General features: G+C 42.8%; 4 protein-coding genes across 5 annotated transcripts; 3 read left to right on the forward strand and 1 right to left on the reverse strand.

Annotated features, from left to right (window-relative positions):
* Positions 1-854: 854 nt before the first annotated feature.
* On the reverse strand, positions 855-9,536 carry ca12 (carbonic anhydrase XII). 2 transcript variants are annotated; one of them, XM_037254503.1, is made up of 10 exons: positions 9,442-9,536; positions 6,427-6,660; positions 6,234-6,254; positions 4,572-4,751; positions 3,204-3,346; positions 2,354-2,449; positions 2,201-2,264; positions 1,976-2,133; positions 1,787-1,904; positions 855-1,645 (listed from the first exon to the last, which is right to left on the reverse strand). In XM_037254503.1, the coding sequence occupies exons 2-10, from the start codon at positions 6,482-6,484 to the stop codon at positions 1,143-1,145; spliced, it is 1,341 nt and encodes a 446-aa protein (XP_037110398.1). In that variant the 5' UTR covers positions 6,485-6,660; positions 9,442-9,536; the 3' UTR covers positions 855-1,142. The 2 variants fall into 2 exon arrangements, with proteins under 2 accessions (XP_037110398.1, XP_037110397.1); XM_037254502.1 differs by lacking the exon at positions 9,442-9,536 and having other exon boundaries at positions 6,427-6,795.
* Positions 7,120-10,240, forward strand: si:dkeyp-73b11.8 (BPTI/Kunitz domain-containing protein). The gene is made up of 6 exons (XM_037254506.1): positions 7,120-7,597; positions 8,347-8,538; positions 8,924-9,100; positions 9,176-9,220; positions 9,462-9,540; positions 9,627-10,240. The coding sequence occupies exons 1-6, from the start codon at positions 7,531-7,533 to the stop codon at positions 9,706-9,708; spliced, it is 642 nt and encodes a 213-aa protein (XP_037110401.1). The 5' UTR covers positions 7,120-7,530; the 3' UTR covers positions 9,709-10,240.
* A 799-nt stretch (positions 10,241-11,039) lies between these two features.
* On the forward strand, positions 11,040-16,912 carry usp3 (ubiquitin specific peptidase 3). Its single transcript, XM_037254501.1, has 15 exons — positions 11,040-11,640; positions 11,760-11,820; positions 11,945-12,082; positions 12,171-12,254; positions 12,360-12,441; positions 12,548-12,627; positions 12,797-12,910; positions 13,252-13,365; positions 13,450-13,599; positions 13,905-14,011; positions 14,176-14,256; positions 14,328-14,446; positions 14,567-14,680; positions 15,719-15,786; positions 16,022-16,912. Exons 1-15 carry the CDS (start codon positions 11,550-11,552, stop codon positions 16,341-16,343), a joined length of 1,725 nt encoding a protein of 574 aa, XP_037110396.1. The 5' UTR covers positions 11,040-11,549; the 3' UTR covers positions 16,344-16,912.
* A 1,007-nt stretch (positions 16,913-17,919) lies between these two features.
* On the forward strand, positions 17,920-22,522 carry fbxl22 (F-box and leucine-rich repeat protein 22). The gene is given in 3 exon segments (XM_037254505.1): positions 17,920-18,469; positions 18,471-18,829; positions 22,003-22,522. Coding segments are annotated over 3 exon segments (807 nt in total). The 5' UTR covers positions 17,920-18,370; the 3' UTR covers positions 22,352-22,522.
* The last annotated feature ends 344 nt before the right edge of the window (positions 22,523-22,866 follow it).

The following is a 22,866-nucleotide window of genomic DNA, read 5'->3' on the forward strand; positions in this document are numbered from 1 at the left end:
CTGTTCCCTGTGTGTGTGTGTGTGTGTGTGTATAACAATGCAGAAGTACGTACAGTTACTCATTTTGTATGTGCAGTAGCTGCCTTGCAGGTACAAAATGAATGATTAACAATGTCAGATGAATTGATTAGTCTTGAGCTGAGATTACAAATGGGCCCTTTTTTAAAATCATGCTAATAGCATATATTTTAATGCCCTCTGAATTGTAATGTATCCAAATGTAATCATAAGACATTTTAAATGTCAACCTGTACAACCAGGTTCGAAAACAACAGCATAAAAAACCCCATAAAGATAGAAAAACAATTCTTATTGAAGGATATTTGCCATTTTGGCTGTAGAGACTTGAAGTGGACACTTGTTTGCTTTCACGGGCCACGTAAAATGATTTGGTGGGCCGGATCTGGCCCCCGCGCCGTGATTTCACACCAAATGGAAATACGATCAAGACCTCTGAAAATGCCAATCACTGCTATGTGGGTGATATAGAAGTGGTAAACCTTTTTCCAAAAGTGTGTTTTTCTAAATGCTTAGGCTAATTGAGATCATGCATAGGGATAAGAGCAACTGTTTAACTTGGATAAAATCGTACCACAAGTTACGCAGTAATGTAAAGCTCTTAAGTATATACTCCAGGGCAGGAATTCTTTAAAAGAAGAGGAAAATGAGAGACATCGTTTTTCAGGCATCATCACATTTTCAGAAGTAACTCAGTGAGATGTGTGTAAAAATCACAGTTTCATTCTTTTTAAAACTGTAAATCATGTTGGGGCACTCATAAGACACTGTACCGTTGTTTTTGAATATTTTACAGATTGAGCCACAAAGATGTTTTTTATTTTTTAAATAGTTTATTTCAAGCTTTTCAAAGACAATGTAAAGGCATAACTCATTCTGTATCATTTCGTAATACAAACAATCTTTGTCGTAATGACAGTTCAATATGGGCTTGTTTGAGAATAGAAATGATCACCAAACTATTTTCTATGTGCACAAATTGTAAACAATAATTTAATCGTAATAATATTAGTTAGAACAGATGACATGCAAGAGAACGCAGAGCACGACTAAAAATTCAACTTTGACTATGCTAGCCACACACGGTTGATGTGTGCTACAGAAAGTGACTTGAGGGAATCTTTCTAGTCCTCCCACTCCCTTTGCAAAAGCCAAGGATGCATTGTGTAACTACCGAGGTAGGGGTCAAGCAAATGGAAATCCTCGTCTTTCTGCCACAGGGGCCGTCCACTCAAGAGATACTTGATGGTCGCGGGAGCCAGGTCCGCCTTGCAGCTCAGGAAGCTTTTGATATTGAGCTTAGGGAGAACGGCCTCAGCCAGAGAAACGGACAAGTTCTTGCCGATGGTGGACTGTTGGATCTCCAGGGACTTTTGCTGCAGCAACGAGCCAAAGGCCATTGTCGGCTGAATCATGTTCTTCAACGAAGATGCCCTATTAACTGACGACTTATATTTACTCATTGGTTGCTTTGATTCTGCTTGCGTATACTTCTGGGAGAGCAACTTGTAGGTACTTTTGGGCAGTTGCCTACTTTCAATGACCTCATCCAAATCACCCACCAATAATTGGCGAACGAGTGCCTTCCTCTGGGAGATGCACTTAGATGACATACGGGTAGTCACTCCTGTCGTGGACAAAGAATACCAGCGCGACGGTTAACTGCGTCCTAACTCGGCAGCTGATCCCAAACCAAATCAATTGCATTGAAGCTAATGTGAGATTGCTTGTACAGCCATGCAGCAGCATTCTTGGAGATCATTCTTACCTTGCATAAAGGAAGCCAGGACAACACGGTTCTCAATCGGGAGTGGACCCCTGAAGTTGTTAACAAGAGGCACGGCGGTCGCTTGGTTGGCCCAGAGGCTTGCCGTTAGTTTGTCATACTGCAAATATGAGGGATATCAAAAAGTTGGGAGTGTTCAGACGGGAAAGCTCGTTGCTGATTTGTACAGACCTGAGCTTGAGAGATGGTGACAGGATTCTTGAACACTGTCCACAGCACACTTTGATAGCAAGGCGGTGAAGTCAGAGAACCGTCGTAACGGAAATACTCATCCAGGCGCTGAGGCATCAGCTGTCTGACGTCAAAAGCGGGAATCTTATACCTGTTTGCTAGAAAGAAACATTTTCGCGTCTTACACATTTACGCTCACAGCAGAGCAAATTGTGTTGGACTCACATCTTTTGGGGATTTTAGTAAGATATGAAAGAATGTTGTTATAGCCTGGATTGAAGGCCCCAATCTGTTTGGGGGAGAATAAAAAAAAAAAAAAAAAAGGAAGATGGTCATATGGTCAGATATTTGCGATTAGTTGTGTCTAAATATGGTCACCTCGATGAAAACGCCCAGTACAGCCAGACCGTCAGATTTGTCAAAAGCCATGGATACATTGGGATACTTTTCGGAGTTGTAGTGAACAATGTGCAGCTGTAAGAGAAAACACAAATGGCTTACTGATGGAAAATATGGATTTTCTTCTGCTTATCTGGGCCGCAAGGGCAGCAAACTGAGTGGGAAAAGTCTTCTTACAGAACATACAGTAAATGGATTAGTCTGTTTATAGTGACATGCAAAGTCATGGTCGTCCCTGATATCAAATAAGACCAAAATGTATTTATATACGAGTTTAGGGGAATCAAAGTAGACATGGTTTTTTTTTTTTTTTTTTTTGATTATGTCCCGTAATGCCATGACTCCAAAAGCAACATGTCATCAAACAAGTGCGGTCGTGGATTCTGGAGTGACTTGAAAGGACATGTTGACAACGGAGTCCTTCTGTCCACTAAGAAACACAGACCACAACACCTTACATGTGGCTCTGCAACTGCTGGCACACACAGGTAAAAAAAAAAGCATTTTGAGAGGCTGTCTGTTGTGAAATACTGCGTGATAATGTTTAAAATGTTCCTTTATGGCTTGCTGGGTACACATAAATTGTAGGAGGAAAAACTCGGAGGGCAAGTGTAAATACAGTAAGAGGAAAAAAAAAATCTCAAGCAGGCTCTCATTTCGGATCCAACTTCCTGAGACTCAAAGTGGAGGAATCTGTATCGATTTGTTTTGCATTGACACAAACGTTTTTCAAAGGCAGAATTCATTATTACTTCAGGAGACACTTGCGGGTAGATGCGGTTGGTGCATTTTTCTGAAGATGTCGAGATGCCATCGACTTGTTGTTTACCTCTGCAGCATACTGCTTACTGTCAACCGTGTGCTCCGAACCCAGAGGATTGTTTTTGGAGCCCCAGTGAATGTGGAGCTGAGCTGCAGTGTAGCGTTGAGGGAGGCCAGAAATGGTCATCGCTGAGGGAAGTACTACTTGGACTGTTGAGCAGATGACACAAAAGCCAATTATTTCTTTCATTATTAAAGAAATAAAATTTTAAAAAAAATCACGAGGCATTATGTGAAACTGGACAGTGCACACACTAATTTTCACATGTCATGTTTGTATGTATGTTAATTCCTAAATTCAGAGAGGTTAATGGGATTAAATGGAACAATCCTATAATGGGTTCAGATCCTACTTGGAGGACAGAAGTTAGATTGGGAGTTTCTATTCTGTTCGAGTGGCCATGACATATGGGGTCCCACAAGGGTCAATCCTTGCACCCCTTGTGTTCGGTATGTATATGTTACCCTAGGATGAATTACTTTAGAACGCCAAGTCTGAAATCTTGGAATACTGATCGACTCTGACCTGGATTTCAGTAGTCATATCAAATTGATCAATAAAACAAACTTTTTACCGGTTGGGGGTAGTAGTTTTTGATGTCATGGTAACAACCCATCCACATTAGCAATCAAAACAATGCAGACGTGAGAAAGCACCTTTGAGCTACTTTAACGTCAAGGCACTATAAATCAGTGCATGATGAGTATTTTGAAGTGGAAGCCTGTTAACACACACTCAGAAGATGATCCGTGCCACCGCCAATCAGCCCAGTACATGTACCAATTATAGCAACTGGTTTGCTGGTCTGCATAACCGCAATTGGATCAGCAGATTGTTGGCATAGTCCAGCTAACAATTGCCAGTTGCTGACGTTAAAATTCACCAAACAGTCCAGGCTAGGCATAAGAGATGAGTCAGTTTTGCTCACCATTTCCCAGAATAAATACGGCGCTGTTTCATTTGATGAAATGGCTGCTGAGAAATGAAGAGTTGAAGTGGTAGATGTTAAAACAAACCAGAGCCACCTATCATTTACTGCTCCAATTTGGTAAGGATAATTTGTAGTGATTTGTTAACACCACATTCATGTGTATCTATTTTTTGTTCATTTCTAGTGCCCATACGGAATGAAGTGTAATGCTGGCGCAATTTACCTAACTCGGTTTAAATTAGGGATGCAAAATGATAAGGCATATTTTTTGTGTTGTGTTTTGTTTTACTTGATTTATTTATGTCTTTTGTGGCAATGTGATTATATGTGAGCAAGTTTCGGTCTTGGGGAAGAACCAAATACCTCATTTGTGTCTTCATCTGAAAACGTTTGGCGATGAAACTATGCTGCGACATGCGTTACCACATGGATGAAATACTCACATGAATGTCCGTTATTTTTCAGAGTAAGATGGCTGCCGCCCGTCAGATTGTAGTTCTCGAGCACAATTGGGCGTAAAGATGAGTCAAAGACGAGCTTCCCTGTCTTGAAGTCAACTGGAGACTGCATTGGTCCAGCACAGTAGGGAAAATGTGTGTGCCAGTGTCTCTCTCCATTTGAGCCTGGAAATAGAATCAATGTCAGTCCGTGCAGGCATTCTTTCATTTTCTATACAGCAGGGCCAAACAAAACCCAGCTGACTTTAGGCGCGAGTAAAACACATGGTTATTCTGAATGAAGCAATATGTTGGAAAGGATCCCATGCCAGCTGCACGGAGGTCGCCTATGTGAACCACTTCACGGGAAATGGACACTTTCAATAAACCTGCCGGAGAACTGTGTTTCAACCAAAACATCATTTGAGTCCAAGCTGGGAAGGCTGCTGGAAGTAAGGCGTGACAATAAGTCAAGTCAAGTCAAGTTTATTTGTATAGCCCTAAATCACAAGCAGTCTCAAAGGGCTTCACATAGACAAAAATTGACAATTATTCTCAAAGCATCCCCTGATCTTAAGCTCCCAAAAGGGCAAGGAAAAACTCAAAAACCCCTGCCAGGGGAAAATGAGAAACCTTGAGAAGGGACCACAGATGGAAGGATCCCCCTTTCAGGATCACCAGGTTGAAATGGATGCAGAGAGGGCACAAATAATACATAATATGAAAATCAAAAAAGTGGATGTCCAAGTCAGAGCGAGGGGCTGCCGGAGGAGCCCCCTACTATCCTGGCAGTGTCTTCGAGGAGGTTGACAGACAAGTTCATTAAAATGTTTGTTGGATGAAATGACATGACTGTGTCTCCAAATTGAATTTTAGAAGCATCGTGATTGGTTTGATGCCAAACGGTCTGTTTCGGATGAATAATGGATAGATGGATACATGTCTCATCATGATGCTCCTTGAGCTGTTCTACAAAAAGAAGGTGCTCAATGAGTCGACAGTGAACTCGGATTGTGGCCTCCGGCTGGCCGGACTCTTGACCACTAAGATGAGCAACCCCCGGAATGCTTTGAGCTTAATTGAAGGTGAACTCTTCAATTCTGTTTTACAAGAGTACATGACTCAGTACGTCATCAAGCTTTTTTCAAAGGGCTTTATTATAATGTCCTAATTCGCATGTACACCAAGTGCAGATGTGTGATTACTACGTAGAGCACAAAAGCCTCATCCGCAACTATTAATGCCAAACCGCAAGTACGATTAAAAAAAAAATTTAAAAAAAGGACCTTCAGACCTCCGCTGAAAGAAAAAACGGCAACTGAAGAAGTTGAAAATTCTGCATCTATAGGTCAGGCAGGACATGAGAAAGACCAATTTTGTCATTTGGAGGATAAAGCAAAACAAAGTTTTTGGCAGGCTTGCGAGTTCACAATTATAGTTATTGCCAAACAATTCAAGATACATAATGGTTACAGTAAATAGATGCCTCACGATTGTGTCCTCTTATTTCCATCTATTAATTGAGTCGGAAAATAACTTCCCGCCGGGGTATTCGATCAACGCATTGTTGCCATATAAATGTAACCGAAGCCTTCATGAGGTACTTTGTGCAAATGATTTCAAAAGCACAATGAAGAAAAAGTCCCAAAAAAAAGTAGAATCACTTACTTGTGTAACCCCATCTGGCCCCTGAAACAGACAAATATGTAGTTTGCGCTGTAAATTAATATGCAATTAGGAGAACTCACTCCGAGGTTGTAAAGAAAATGAGTCATTCAATAAATCAATGAATCAATAAAGTTCACTGAACAGCAATAATAAAGAAGAAAAAACATTTCTTTTTTTTCTGAAAGCATCTTACCGTAAACCACGAGCACTTGCAGTAGTAGAGCGATGGGTGCGAGGCTCAAACACAGCATCTTGGCGTCCTCTGACTGATTCGGATGGCTCCGTGCAACAAACCACAAGCCTCCGCATCGCTTTTAAGCGCACGCCGTCTCTCATCGTAGCCTCCTTTGACGTCACGGTCACAACGACACACCAGCCCACTGTGTCAAGTCCACAGCTTCCACGGAACGGAATCTTTGTCAAGTGTCTCCGGCCAAGAATGTGAAGAGTGTGTGTTTACACTTTGACACCAGAGGGCTCCAACTTTTCCAGTTTGACACACTATAGGACACCAATTTGATATTCAGATCATAGTTTGATTTCGTATACGATATGTTAAACCAATTATAATTCAAAATGCCATTACTGCCTAAACAAACTTTTAACCTTGTTATTTTTTTACTGTTGACTGACTTTGGAGAGTCGCTCCTTTGGTGGTGTTTGGCAAAAGCGTATCGTTCAGTTTCACGTCACAATCACCGATTCAGGGGCTCAAGTGGGCTCAAGTGGGCATGAGGATTTGCTGTCGGAAATACTGAACACATACAATTTCTGTTAATGCCGGTAGCGACCATTTTCCAAACAGCTAAAGAGGAACAATCCCTCCCACCCCACACCACAGGATAATCACTCAGGATAATCTTTCAGAGACATCCCATAATCGGGCTACAATTACAATCTAAATTTGTTTCCTGAAATTGTAGGAAGTCTAGTCTATTCATTTTATAGCATTTATCTTGGCTGTATCGCTTCATATAATTCCAAAAAACGATTAGGAAGAAGGTCTTCCGCAATGGTCTTCCGCAATCTCGCAGAGAAGGCTCTACTCCACAGCTGTCTTATCGGTCTTTCTGGCATACATCCAATAGTTAAACTGAGAAGGCAGCCTCCTGCTAATTACTATTAGCATAGCGAGCATTAAAGATAAACAACTGGGACGGTATCTAACAGTTGGTTAACGTTGGTTTTGATTGGAAAGGCGTTGGTCCAAAGGTCAGGCCCGACAACCCGCTCTCACAGTCGTTTCCAAGCCGGACTCAGTGGGTGAGAGAGCGACCGCTCAGAGGCAAGCCTCAAGATGAAGCACTTACTACTTTTTGCCATTGTCTTTGCTGCGTTTCACCTCGGCCATTCTATTATCCCAGGTAGGTCCCGCCATTTTCCAATCTTTGTTGTATCCCAAAAAAAAAAATATCTTGGTTTCCAAAAAATATGATAGTAGATATCCAAAAATACGTGATTATTTTATAAATCTGTTAAAATTGTATTCACGTTGAATTTGAAGCCGAATTAGTTTTAAACCACGATAAAAGCAGACTTCCTGTTGAGTTGGCGCCAGAAAAAAGTAGATATGTAAAAGGGACTACATTTGCAATTGTTTTTCCACCTCAAGAGCACACCATTTTATTTTTAAGGCTTTGATTTTGCAAGCAAACCCAACAGGCTGTCTGAGTCCGATGCAAAAGTTGCATTTTCTATTGCGCGGGAGCTGAAGCCTAGCCCAGCTAACTTGTAACAAGCTGGTACTATCCTAAAAAATATTGATGTATTTACACGTCACTAAAGACTAAGATTATCAATCGATGACTAATGCTGGAATCACTGATTGAGATTGAGACAATATAGAAGGCTCACTTTTCATTCAAATAGATTATGAGCAAAAAAAGTAGTGATAGAATATGAAACAGATTGCCCTTTGAGGAACTATGAAGGGCAGGAACCTAACAGGTGGTGCTTTTTTATTGCCATCGTAAAAAGAGGGAGTGATGAAGTTAAACATTTATGGAAAGATATCACAGGCCTGTGCAATGGTCACGTTATTACCATGTCTTATCATCGCTTCGTATACTTAATAAAAGTGGTATTATTTCTTCATTTTTTTCTCATCCAACAGACTTTTGCCACCAACCCGAAGATGAAGGCATTGGACAGAAGTTTGAGTTTTTTTTCTTCTACGACGTCAACAAAGACCAGTGCAACCCGTTCATATATAAAGGGGAGGGGGGCAACGGCAATCGATTCGGGAACGAACGGGAGTGCATGAGGAACTGCACGGCCACTGTTGAACAAAGCTACCCCAAAGATGGTGAGATTAGACGGTAGCAACCCCAACAGCTAAATTCAGTCGAGTAATAATCAATAATAATAATTAAAAATATTTGGTAGAAATAAGATTTTGTGACTGAGAGAGTTTTATTATTATTTTTGATGACCTCATTTACAGCCATAATGTAGCCTATTAGTAAGCCATGAAAAGAAAGCGATTCAATTAACGTTGGTACAGCTTAGTATTTCGTTTCATTTGCCGGTTTGGATGCCCAGCACCTAATATTGTGCTCAGTAAATTGACAGTGAACACATAACTGCTTCACATTTATACTGTATGTGGGCAATACACCACCAGGTGGTAAAAAAATAAAAAGGAAGACTGCTAAGAACCTAATTATTTATGACTTTGTTTTTCCTCTTAGTGACAACACTTTGCCTCCTGAAGAAGCTCAATGGTGGATGCAACGGCAAACATCTGAGATATTACTACGATGCAGTTCATGGGAAGTGCAAAAAATTCCTTTGGACAGGCTGCCATGGAAATGGAAACCGTTTTTTTGACCATGACAGCTGCAATGCTACCTGTGCTGGTATCCATGGTGAGCGTGACCCCGCCTCCCCAATCTTGAGCATACGTTTAAAGCAGATGTAATTATTTTGACATGTACTCTTAGATGACCATGACGAAGAGGAAGAGGAGGAGCCAGACACGCCAATTGGTAGATAAAAAACAGTCAACAAAAAAAAAAACAGGCATGACATGGAAACATTTTATCCTGACCACTCGATCGGTAGAATATGGGCACAACTATTTTATGGAGTATTGTGTGCCCATGTTGTGGCCACAATTGCAAATGTTTCCAACCATGTGATGTCTGGTCCACCCACCGTAAACAGACTTAATGGAATGTTAACCTGCATAGTATTTGGATTTACTCACTTGATGCTCATCTTCAACAGCAATCATCTGTGGAGTTTTAATTGGGCTCATCGTCGCATCAATCATCATCACTATCATCGTCTTGACTGTTCAGTCTGAGTAAGAGCAAAAAGTTTTGGATAAGAAAAAAAAAAACATCGCTGATTATGTGTCTCCTGTAACCTCTGACTGTGCTCCTCCTGCAGGAAAAAGCAAAAGGCCGCGGAAAAAAGAAAAGACGAGCAACCTCGAGCTCCTCTCAGGGGGGAGAGTCTTGAAATGGCGTAACCCAACAAACACCTTGTGTGTGTGTGTGTACGTGTGTGTGGTTTTTTAATATGCTGATGCCATACTTATGTGTGTGATTCTCACTTTCTACGGAGCATCTTGGATAAAGGCGCACATTTTCTTTTCGTCATGTGCAACAGTATGGCATCAACGTAAGCATTCAGCACCCAGCAATCATAAAGGCAAGCTCCATTTGGTCATTGTGAACAGTTCTGTTTTCTATTGAGTGACATTTGAGTTCAACACTTTCACTCCAGCAATAAATCGGGAGTTTTGCAGTGTTGTAGATGAGCAAGTCACTCCATACTATATTCTTTACAGGCACTGAAAATATGATCGGCTTTTGTTTTATTTCTCAATGCAAATCGATTCCAACATACAGTATTTAAACTGTTTACTGTTGTACACACTGTGGCATACTTTACTTGTAAATGCCGATTGTAACAATGTAAGCTTAGAATGGAAGTGTTGAACTCTTGTAACATTTCCTCTCCATAGATAGGCTGTTTCAAATAAAATACGTCCAACTAAATAAGATGCAACAAGTGATTTTGTTTTAGCAATTAAGTCGTAAATATGCAAAGTAGGTAGTTATGAGAAGGATACTGCCAAGGCCTGGAACTTAAAGGTACCAGCAAACAAAAGTGCATATTGCATTGCCGCCTCAAGTTTCCTCGCTATTTAGCCAAGTTTATCATTCATTCCAGCTGTTACTGTGTTTTTGCATCTTCAGACATGTCAAGTTGAGCCTCTTGCAGCCCAGGCCTGTCAGCCAGGACAAAAAGCTACTGACCTTGAGGAGAGCTCACAAACAATGGGGCAAATAATTCCATACATATCTAAAAATAACAAACAGTATTGCCAGTCGGGGATATGTGAAATGTGCTTCTTTTGTTGGGCCAGGAGCAGGAAAAGAGTAACTGGGCATAAGTTTAGAAGTCTAATTTCTGGTGTATTTCTGCATTTCATTGTATTCACTTTAATAGTATATTCACCACCAAATAATACAATATGTTGAGTGCTAGCTTTTAATTGTTTTTAATATTAACAATGTTTCCACATGATCTCATGTGCAACGTTTCTAGTAAGTCACAATGTCCCATCACGATTAATCTAACAGCGCAGTGGGTTGAAAACGGATGGCTAGAATGACATAATAATAAAGGTTAAAACAAAAGGTTGACCTTACGGAATTTGTGATAGATTTGAGTTTTCAGACAAGATAGTACCCCTCCAGCAGTCTCCTTGTCGTCTTTGGTTCAGCGTTCTCAAATGCGCATGCGTGACGCAGCCGTAATGGAAATTCTACTACATCACGGCTTCCTAAGATTGAGATACGCAAATAAAGGATTTAATTTTTCTTCAACTTGTATTTTAAGCGCGGGTTAAAAATACATTATGAATAGTCTCACTTCTTGTTTTTTCCCCCTCATTGTTGTTTCATTGTTCGTCACAGTACCCGGCCGGCAAACGTAGACGACGTCACTTCCTCAGGTTATTTCCATTTGTGTTGCGACCGCTCTATTACCTTGAGTATTATTCATCAATAACTACCTTTACATTTCTGCCTTACATGTCTTAGTGTATCCCACGTTTGGGCTAATTCGTGTCACCCACGCACTCGCTGACTGTAGTGGCAAACGACGAGTTAACGTTGTGCTGCATAAAAAGGAGTAAACGTGCACTGGAAAACATAAGTAGTTGACCGGTTGCGGCTAACGTGAGCTAGCTAGTTGATGTTAATTGGGTGACTATTGTTAGCTGACCTTTTGTTTGTATGCGTGCCGTGATCTTTGGGTCTGATCGCTACTCTATGACGTCCTCGCCGGAGATTTAAAACGATGGAGTGTCTTCATTTGGGCTCAAACGTGAGCTTTGCTGGAGACTCCTCCAGGCTACCTAACGGCGCGCCTTCCTCTTGGTGCTGCAGCGGTGAGTGACCACCATAAACACCGACCGACCGGCCGGGCTCATTTTTAAAGGCTGCACCATACCAAACACTTCCGATTGGTCTTAACCGTACACACTAATTCACTTTTTATCTTGTTCAGTTTGCAGATCGAATAAAAGTCCATGGCTTTGCCTCACCTGCTTGGTGGTCCACTGTGGACGGTAAGATCTTGTCAAGCCATACAATTACATTATCTAGTCTCTGCGCCCTCGTCATTCGATTAGTGCACAGAATTGTCTATTGAGGACGAAAAACACTTTTTGATTGATTGTATTTTTTCCCCAGATATGTGAATGGACATGCAAAGAAACACTTTGAGGACAGTCAAGTGTCAGGCAGCAGCCAAAGGAAGGTTGACAAACAGGAGAAAGAGAAAAGTCAACATTCGGTTTGCATGGATTCTGGCAACTACAGTGTGTTCTGGTGAGTGTCAAGTCTAAAAAAAAAAAAAGTCCTTACTTATCATGCAGATATATCGACACTGTTTTAGCATCTGATCCAGATTTTATAGTTACAGATGTGATGAATTTGTGGTCAATGACACCAAACTTGGGCATGTCCAAAAAGTACGGGAATATCTCCAGAATTTAGAAAAGTAAGTGTCTCCCCTCTCAAGGGAACTTGAGTTACTATCGTGTCGTTTTTTTTCCCCCTTATCTCTGAACTAAACAAAAATCATGTGTTATACAACTTCTCGTAGCTCAGCCTTGACTGGCGACAAACACAGGAAAAGAAAACTTCAAGACGGCCAAACCCCGGACAAGAAAATGTTGAAAGAAAATGTAAGCCACCAAAATTGTACACAGGCTCTGACGGTACCAACATAAGTCATTTCAGTATTGTACTTTTACTCGACGTCAGCATTGTAATTTGCCCTGTGCCTGTCAGGAGGGGGCCGCCTTGGGAGCCACTGGCCTGCGTAACCTGGGAAACACGTGTTTTATGAATGCCATTCTGCAGTCGCTCAGGTGAGTGAGCCTTTCAATGAAAATGAGAATTTGAAGCTAATTCCCACCATTTTATAAAAAAAAAAACTGAGGGCAAAAGAACGACCGGTTCTGCATAAACGCACATTTGAAATGTTCTAAGGTGGTTTTTCACACATTGAAGCTCAAAAGTGTCACATTTCCTTGGCAGCAACATCGAGCAGTTCAGCTGTTATTTCAAGGGCTTGCCGGCGGTGGCGCTACGCAGCGGTAAGACGGCCGGGAGGAGGATGTACCACACTCGCAGCCAAGGGGACACCAGTGTGTAAGGTCCCCCGCCCGCCCGTCTGGCAGGAGGAGTAACTCGCCGAGTGCATGCATCTCAAACTAGTGTTAGTGTGCAAATTTAGGAAACCTACTGCAAATTTTGTGTCTGTTCTCATCTTCTCCTAAATTCTGCAAGATCTTATTTCCCGTGACAGTTTTGTCTCAAATGTTTCCAGACATGCATTCTCAACAATCAATTCTACATAATCCCCTAACAACCACAATTAAGATAATCACGATAGTCGTAGTAGTGCTTTCTCATTGAGTGGCAGTAAAGCAGCGATCGTGTGTAGCAGGTGCTCAAGCCAGCAGAGTGACGTGTTGCTTTATATTCAACAGGTCACTGGTGGAGGAGTTAAGAAAGACCTTTTGTTCCCTCTGGCAAGGAAACCAGACTGCCTTCAGTCCAGACTCCCTATTTTATGCGGTGTGGAAAATCATGCCAAGTTTCAGGTAAGTAAAAAAAAAACAACAACAACATTATAGCTGTTTGTTTCAGAACAATTTGACATCTCTGATGGTTATCTTCCCACCTAGAGGCTACCAACAGCAGGATGCTCACGAGTTCATGCGCTACCTGTTGGACCACCTACACAGGGAGCTCCAGCACAGTCAGAACGGGGCAGCGGAGCCGAGCTCGCCTGGGGACGGGCTCCGACTCGCTAGCGCCGATGACAAGAGCTGCTTGTACGGTGACCTGTTACCATCGTTTGAGTTTCATACTGGTTTTTATGACAGTACAAACATAGTTGTTGTGTTGACGTTAGTCTCTCAGGTCCATTGTGGTTCCCCACCGACTAGACAATTCTTTCATTGTCAGGTTGGCTGTATAATTTCTGCTCCTCTTGCCATAAAAAGACATTTTAATCCCTTAGAAGTCCGGTACATAATTATATCCAGAGCTACTTTTGACTTGAACATTCCAGCGTCATTGTGATTGAACACTGCACGTTTTGTACGCGTGTTGATGTCATGTGTTGGTCTCGCTACAGAAATGGCACTCCCAGCGTTGTCACGTCTATTTTTAGTGGGATCCTTCAGAATGAAGTCAATTGTTTGATATGCGGGACCGAATCTCGAAAGTTTGATCCGTTTCTTGGTAAGACTCCTACGAGAAGCAAATCAACCTCTCTAAATTAGTTGTTCAGATTTTTATACGACAAAAAAGATTACTAATAATAATATATTATGAAATTCATATTTATTATATATCTATTTATGTAATATTTACGAATTACATTCATTCCTTATTCTCCTATTTAGATCTTTCTTTGGACATTCCCAGTCGGTTCAGACAGAAGAGGAGTAAAGATCAAGAGCCAGGTCCCACATGCACCTTGCATGGTAGGATATTAAATGGTCTGCTGTATCACTCTTATTTTGGGGCAGAATGTCAAGCTAAATGACTCTTTCAGAATGCCTACGAAGCTTCACTGACCTGGAAGAGCTGGATGAAACCGAGCTGTATTATTGTCACAAATGTAAAAAACGACAGAAGTCCACCAAGAAGTTCTGGATTCGCAAGCTTCCAAAGGTAAAAGAAAAGTCGTTAGCGCGAAGCAGCCGCTTACCATAAATTGCTATCGTGTCGATTCTAATTTTCTTGGTGTCCACTTTACTGTGGTTTCATTCAAGTCTTTGTTTCCAAATGCAGGTTTTGTGCCTGCACTTGAAAAGGTTCCACTGGACTGCCTTTTTGAGAAATAAAGTGGACACTTATGTGGAATTTCCACTAAAAGACTTGGACATGAAGGGCTATTTACTTGAGGTGAGTTTGGACACAATCTTAAACTCAATCATGGACCATTACAGAAAATGTCCCTCCGGAATGTGAGCGCTAAGACAACAAAAGTATGAAGGAGTCAGAAATGGAATCAACTTACATCCAGAGGGAGCAAAGTGTGAACGCAGCCTTAGGACAGATGTGCAAGAGCCTTGTTAGAGTCCTTCAGACTTGTTGATTCCGGTCCGGTATCATTTCATTGTACTATCAGGTCACTGCGGTCTGCCGTAACCACTTCTGTTTGAACCATCTTGGGCACTTTGAAAGTTGTGCTGTATGTTAAAAAGAAGAAGGGAAGTATTTACAGTCTGTCAACAAAAAGCTAGCAGCTACTCATTCACTTTGCACGTGTTCACTTTTAGGAGGTGCTGTCTAATTAAAAAAGACACGGACTTTTAAGCCTGAAGCAGGTCTGATGCTGTGACTTTCAAAATACTGGTTTTAAAAAAACGACTGGTTGTAAGCTGTAGGGGGCGCCACTCTACAATAAATGTCCTATTTGAAAATCTGCACGTGTCTGAATGAGCAGGCAACCAGCCCTTTGTGACTGATAACTTCCTAACCACTCATTTGTACTCAAATTCTTCACGGGAGTGTTTGGCACATGATAAACCCTCCCAACCACCGCTAGTCCTGTCCTATCTCTTTTACCAGTCCACGTAAAACGAGTCCAAACTGTATTGTTTATTATCGCCAATTGTTGCTTTCTTTTCTCGCTGTCCGACTGAATTTCCAATAAATAATGATGCATCCAACCACAGATGGCAAGTTTAAGCAGCACAACAGAACAGGTTTTTAAAAAAAAAAAAAAAAAAAGACAGCTGGAAATTCTAGCTATTATTGGAGTTCTATTCGAGCGACAGCAGAAAGCAAACATATGATGGCATGAAAAATGCACTCGCCTCACATTTATCTCTTTAGCCAGAGAATTTGTGAGCTGTTATTGGAGTTATATTTGAGCGACAGCAGAAGGCGACATATGATGGCATGAAAAATACACTCACCTCACTTTGATCTTTTTAGCCACAGAATTTGTTAGCGGAGAGCTGTCTGTATGACCTGGCGGCCATTGTAGTGCATCACGGCTCTGGGTAAGTAAAACAACATTTTCTATATCACAAACAACCACATTTTATGTCTTGTCTCCCCCCCCCCCAATTTATGTTCCAAGCACCACTTTCAAATCCGATTGAACTGATGCTCGGTAGCGGCGCTGTTTGATCATAGACCTCTAAGGGGCAGTGTTGTGCCAGACGTAGCCGATCCCCACCTCAGCTTTTTTGGACAACTGCAAAAATGTGACCGAGGCCACGTGTGTTTCGGCAGGGTGGGATCGGGCCACTACACGGCGTACGGCAGCCACGAGGGGCGCTGGTACCACTTCAACGACAGCACGGTGACGCTCGCTAACGAAGAAACGTTGAGGAAGGCCAAGGCGTACATCCTCTTCTACGCGGAGAGGACCGAGCAGCCGGCCGCAACGCCGGACACGTGCCGTGCAAAGGTTTTGAAAGACCAATCGGCGGAGGATAGCTCGCCGGTACAAAGCGCAGACACAGCCGGAGCAAAGGAATTGATTTCTGAGAGAAAGGGATCGCCCAAGGGCTCTGCGTACATGGGCGATGACGTTGAAGCAGCAACGCAGTGATTCAGACCAATTGCATTCTTCACCTCAGTCACACCCCACTATTGTTTTTTTAATATCCTTACGACATCATCACATGGTTTAGAATGTAAATTTGCGTTCATCTCCTTGGTGTTTTGTAATTTGGTGGATTTTCAATCCCGATGTCATTTTTTACTGACTGATTACGGTTATTGTGTTCGTCACCTGCAGAGTACGGGATACACATACTGATGGTTCTTAACTTTAACCCGAAGGTAGAAAATTTGGTCCGCCTTACTCATGTGGGACATTTTAGCCTTTTTAATTCAAACATCTTTATGACTGACAAAAGCTCATCATGACCAGAATGAGAAAGATGTTTTTGTTCGTACTTGAAATAGCATGTGAAAGCTAATGGAAAATGCATCGCAAATGTTGTTTGTTGAAGGATCGGGCTCTGTGGAAAACATTTCTTTTTTTTTTTTATATATTATCATTTCTAACCATGAAATAATTACATTTCCTCATAGAATCAGTTCAATGACTTGAAGACAGCATCCATGTTTTTTTTTCCTCAATGACTCAGATCAATTAAAAATGTAAAACCACAATTTGTCTGATGGTGAAAATGATCATTGGTGCAGCCTGAGATTCAAACGGCAAGCGAAGAAGACCCAGGTATACTAATGCAATTGAGTTAGAAATTCGAATGAAGCCAGCTCATTTCTTTTGATAACGTGCTCTCTCTCCACTTGGAATTGAAAGTAGTCTTTCATGTTCAAGAGCCGTATGGAAGGTGCCGGTGACCCTTTGTTATTAGTCCAAAACAACACACACACACACTGGATATGAGTCAGTGCATCTCTGCGCAAAACAACGCACTGCTGCTCTCACGTGGCTCCTTGAAAACATAGATTCTTTTTTTCTCTCTCTAAATATGACGCAGTGATGCTGTAGTATGCTGAGCACTAAAGAGCTCACATTGAGCAGTGTTTTTTTTTTCCCCCCCTCGCTGGTAGAAGGACATTGTGACACAGTGAGTCACGATTCAGAATGTATTCCCGGCACTCGTGTTTCACAATGTCCTCAGAGTGTGTGTGTGTGTTTTTGACTGATAGAGGGTAGAACAGGACATGACTGGCAGTAGTATGCGATGATGATTGGGGCCATAATGGCATGTCCTCTGCACTGCTCTTAAGCAATTTCAGACAGTGACTGGGTCACAGATCCACCTTTAGAGAAAGTATGGACTAACAAACAACATGTGACAACGGTCGCTCACATGGAGGAGTTTTTTCACAACGTCATTATCTTGGGTACAATACAGGGAAGTTGGCAAAGTGAAATGGGTCAGGTTGTACTGTACTCCCTTTTTTTTTTCCCAAGTTCCGCATTTCCCGGACTTACAGTCTCACATTTACTTGTATTGGTCGATGTGTGATTATTATTTTTTTGACTGTCTCAAATATCTTACAATGTTTTCACTTTCAGAGACATGAATGCAAACGTTTGGCTCCACGTCAATATGAGGGAGAAAAAACTCAAAATGGCTTAGCTCGACAGGCTACTTTGTCATTTTCCGTACATTTGAATGTATGAGTCCTGCATATATGCGCCATTTCTAAGATAAAGACGATTCAAAACGTTTTGCGATATATATTTCAAAGTGGAACGATTCTGTTCGATTCGACTTGTGTCTTTTAAATCGAAACGATTTCCCGGTTCAAATTTTTTATTTATTTTTTTTGTCACACCCTACAAATAATGATTTCAACATGCAGTATTAACGAACAGTATCACGCACGCTGTGTGTCAAAGTTACTCCCTCCCTTTCTCCCCCATGTCACTCAGGGTGCATTTCTATCAGATAACGAGTCATCCCGGCCGGATAACATCTGCTTTACCCCGGTGGGCCGTTTGCCGCCCGTGGAGCGCCGCGACAGATGGAAAGGGAGCGTGTGGCTCCAACACTTCCCTCTCTGACTGCGCTGGCAGTTGTCTTCCCAAAATAGCCTCCACTGCACAGCCTTATATGAGCAAGGCCTCCAGCGTGCGCCCAAGGAGGTATCATGTATCTAGGCCACACAATACGAGCCGAGCCGCGAGGCTCATTGTTGCTGCCTACCATCAGGCCTCTCCGCGCCCAGGGGACGAGCCAGGCCCCTGCGTGGCTCTGGAAACGGCCACGCCATGGAGCTCATCCAGCTCAACCGCGAGTGTCTCCTGCATATTTTCTCCTTCCTGGATAAGGACAGCCGCAGGAGTTTGTCTCTTACCTGCGCGCAGCTGCGGGATGTCTTTCTGGACCCCCTCCTGTGGAAGGTGCTCCACTTTGACTCGCTCTCTCAGCTGAGGTGCGACAACTTTGTGCTAGGAGCCTTTTTGCGTCACCTGTCCATCTGCTGGTACTCCAGCAGGGTGCTGAAGGTGTGCAACATCGAGGACTGGTTGAAGAGCTCCTTTCAGAGGGACATCTGCAGAAAGCACGACAGACTGGTCAGCACCTTCCTAGCTCGTGTCGGCCACATGTGAGTGCTTGATATGTTTTTGGAAATGAGTGAGCCAAGGCGCATATTAGATTCACGGCACTCCGCCAAACAAAAATGTTACAAAAGGTATGAAAGCTGAAATTGTGATCTCATTTCAATCAATGGCAACAAAGAGCAGCAAAAAAATAAATGAGCAAAAGCCTACTAGAACATCTGAGCTTTATTTGAGGTTACTCAGAAGCGCCTCAAATGGTGACAGGTTTGTTGTAACTCCAGTAACATTTTAGCGTCAATCAAAAGCAAGCATTATCAGAGGACGACAAGATGCTGAAGGCCGGTCAAGAGTCAAGGAAATGATTTAACATCTCACGGCATGCCAGCAATAATGATGGTATGACGTCATCTCAATCGACTTAGTGTTCAATCTGGGCCTGTTAGTTGAACAAGAAGCTATTATTCCTTTGTATGAATAGAAACGGGTGGATACACAGGTTTATTGTCATTTAACGGAAGGGCATTTATCTGTTCTGCGTGGAACCATTCATAATACTAAAAGGCTTTCTAACAAATGAAATGAAAACGGTTCATTTCCGACTTGGCGATCTCACACAGCAAGCATCGGCACCCTGCTTAGCAATCACCAACATGGAAAAAAATGGATGGATGACAGGTTTATTTTTTCAGGAAGGAAAATCATGCAGGTGTAATTATCTCTCGCTGACAGGGAACAAAATAATTAGCGGCAGCTCGTGCTTGAAGACTAAAAAAAAACCTAAAAGCCGACACGTGATTGTGAGAAAATTGCAGTGCTGAGCTACGTCATTACCTTTCATTGACTAATGTGGCGGTAGTTGCATTTGATTGGTCACTGGCAAAAGAAAGCACATCCTGTCATGTGAGCAAGCCCAACCTGTCAGCCTTTGCAGAGGCGTAATGATGCCTCGGAACATCCACGCGCCACAGACAAGTGACGCAGCTGCGAGACAAGTGGAGGGGAGGGCGGGGCTGCTTTGCATCTGTGAGCAGGGGGGGTCTTGCATGAATGACCCTGTGTGGATTTCCTGTTGGGTGAAATTTGAGAGCTGCGAAACCAGTCCAAACTGGAACTGCCTACTTTGTCTGGCACGTCCATTTTGATGCCTCCACTCATGGCATACTGATAAACCCGCCCCCAAATTGTGAGGAAAGCTTGCGCGAGCCTAGGAGGGGCGCTCAAGAGTGATATGGATGGCCTTAGCCCCGCCCACTGCGTGCATGCAGGTGGAGCCTACAATTGACTCTTTGTTGTTGACAGAGGAATGAACATGTGCATCTATCGTCTTCCTCTCCTCATGGCTTTTTATGGGAAAAGCTGTAAAACATCTACCGGCCTTTTTTTGAGCGCGCCATCTAGCATGTCGACGACATTTCAAATGAACAAAGTAGTGTATTTGTTTCGACTTTGCTACTTCCCACCACTGCAGTGAGATATGCGGTGTTTGAATAAATGGAGGCTTTGAGCGCCGGCGCTAACACAAGCGCGCCTTGTTGAGTTAGTTCAAAGATTTCTAAAATTGTTAACCGAACGTGTTGGAAACAAAGCCACCCTTCCACCCCGTATGTCAAAAACCTTTTGGGGTTTGTTGGCAGAATTTGACCAAGCCTAACCAAACAGGCAGACGGTGGCATCGTCAGTCTGGAGAATCAGACCGGACTGTGCCTATGCGATTGTTTGGATTCTTTTGTTTTCATGGGTGCTTCATTCATCAAAAACTGATGGAAAGCTGAAAAGAAAAAAAACTGACAGTCATTATCAGGCCCGCAAAACTGCAGAGTTGCAAGTTTCCATTTTAGAAACTGATCAAGATACATCTGCTTAACGGAGATCGTTTCGAACGCTTGAGCTTGAAAAGGTGCGGTTACTTTTGGAGAGCTGCCAAAAAAAAAACTCAGCTTGTAGCCAATTTCCTTTTAAAGCTTTTGAGGGCTACAATTAAAATGGAATATGTACACTCAAATTAAAAGGGAGTTGCTATGAGTGGGTGGATTATGTAACTTTAAGACTTGCTAGCCCTTTCACATCCCTTCCCTCTAACAACCAACAGAGTGAATCTCCATTTTTTTTTTTTGATGTTATTGTCATGCTAAAGCTGGGCACTGGCACGTTGCTGCACGTGGATGCGCCGCTATCACATGCGCGGGCGGAGGTTACTGGGGCAGCACCCGTCACACGGGCAGTCCACTGGAATATGTTTGGCTCACATGTGGCAAAGCTTATGTAAGTCTTTACGTAAGCTGCATTAGTGAACGTGAACGACATCTCTCTGCCGCCCGCGTGCTCGTCGTCCCTGCCAGCCTGACGAGTGTCAAAGATGCTTGCGTGAAAAAGAAAAAAAAAATGTGGTTCAAATCAAAACGACCGTTTGTTAAGTTGCCCGTCATCCTGTTATTGTTCTGCCCACTAAAAGCGGACGCCCTTGATTTATGAAAGCTTTCTTCGACGAAACACATAGTCCCGTAGGGACGCGGAGCGAAGCGTCGGCAGGCTGCAAAGTATCACAGATCGTATGGCTGCCTCTCGGAGCTTTGCTTTTCAACACGTGTGTCATCTTCTCCAGCTGTAACTCTCGATTATCTCGCCCCCGAGGCCCAGCCTTTGGCAAATAAGCACACGCGCCAAACAGCAGTGCTTACTTAGGAGTAGTGACTGTCTTTCTTCAAACAAAACTATTCCCTCCTTGCTTTTGCTGTGTAAAAATGACTCACAACAGGCTTGCGGTACGATTCAACCTCCGTTAATTGTGTGTGTGTGTGTGTGTGTGTGTGTGTGTGTGTTTGTGTGGGGGGGTACCACAATCGGTAAAAATCTGCAATATATTCAGACAAAAATTACACAAACTTAAATAGTAAACTACAAAAACATCAACCAAACTATCTACTGTAATTTCCCCTAATGATTGTCCGCTAGCTTAATGCTAACAGACAATACAAAACGTGATAGACCGGCTAACAGAAATGAGCTGTTACAGTTATTGTGAACCTTAGTTAGTCGGGGACCTTATCGACATAACGTTTCTTCTTGTTTCTTATGAAGGGGAAGCTCTATTAGTAGAATTTAGTGCTGCCTGACAAGTTGCAGCAACATTTGGTCCAAAGTTTGAATTAACACAGAAATGTCCGAATGTCCAAAATTCAGACATTGCAGAGTAATTGAGCAATTTTGTGTGCTGCAGGTGCCCTCACCTGCTATCCTTGAAGCTCTCCGGCTGCGCACACATCGCAGATCAGGATGTAATGGTTGTGCTGCAGAGGTGCGGGAAGCTGCGCCACCTCCACCTGGAGAACTGCGTCGGCATCACGGACCGCATCCTGGATGGGGCGGCGGCTCACGGTGTGAGCCTGGAGGAGGTCAGGGTGGACTTCTGCAGGAACATCACAAAAGAGGGGCTCAAGGTCATGCGAGAGAAGAGGCCCGAGCTGAGGCTGAGTGCAGAGAGAAGCGCAGGCATGATCCCAGATAGTAAGCCTGAGGAGAATGTGCCGCTCAGGAGAACCTTGCAGAAACTCTTGGAAATCTCCTAATGGCTTTCCCAAGGACCATATATTTTTCATTCACAGTGTGATTTTTTTTATTATTATTTATAGGGTCTGTCTTGACTTTATTTTTACTACTTTAAATTCCTGGGTGATTGTCCTCTTTGCCTTAATTTGAGTTGAATATTGTCCTACTGTGAATAGCAAAAAAAAAAAAAAGCGTAATTGGCACCCTTCAATTTTTTAAAGCTTATCTTTAATATTACCCTTGATGATTTAATTTCAGGCGGCTCGGTGGCGCACTGGGTAGCACGTCCGCCTCACAGTTAGGAGGGTGCGGGTTCGATTCCACCTCCGGCCCTCCCTGTGTGGAGTTTGCATGTTCTCCCCGGGCCCGCGTGGGTTTTCTCCGGGCACTCCGGTTTCCTCCCACCTCCCAAAAACATGCTTGGTAGGCCGATTGAAGACTCCAAATTGTCCCTAGGTGTGAGTGCGAGTGCAAATGGTTGTTTGTCTCTGTGTGCCCTGCGATTGGCTGGCAACCGGTTCAGAGTGTCCCCTGC

Source organism: Syngnathus acus, chromosome 6 (assembly GCF_901709675.1).
Source record: "Syngnathus acus chromosome 6, fSynAcu1.2, whole genome shotgun sequence".
NCBI classification, from domain to species: Eukaryota; Metazoa; Chordata; class Actinopteri; order Syngnathiformes; family Syngnathidae; genus Syngnathus; species Syngnathus acus.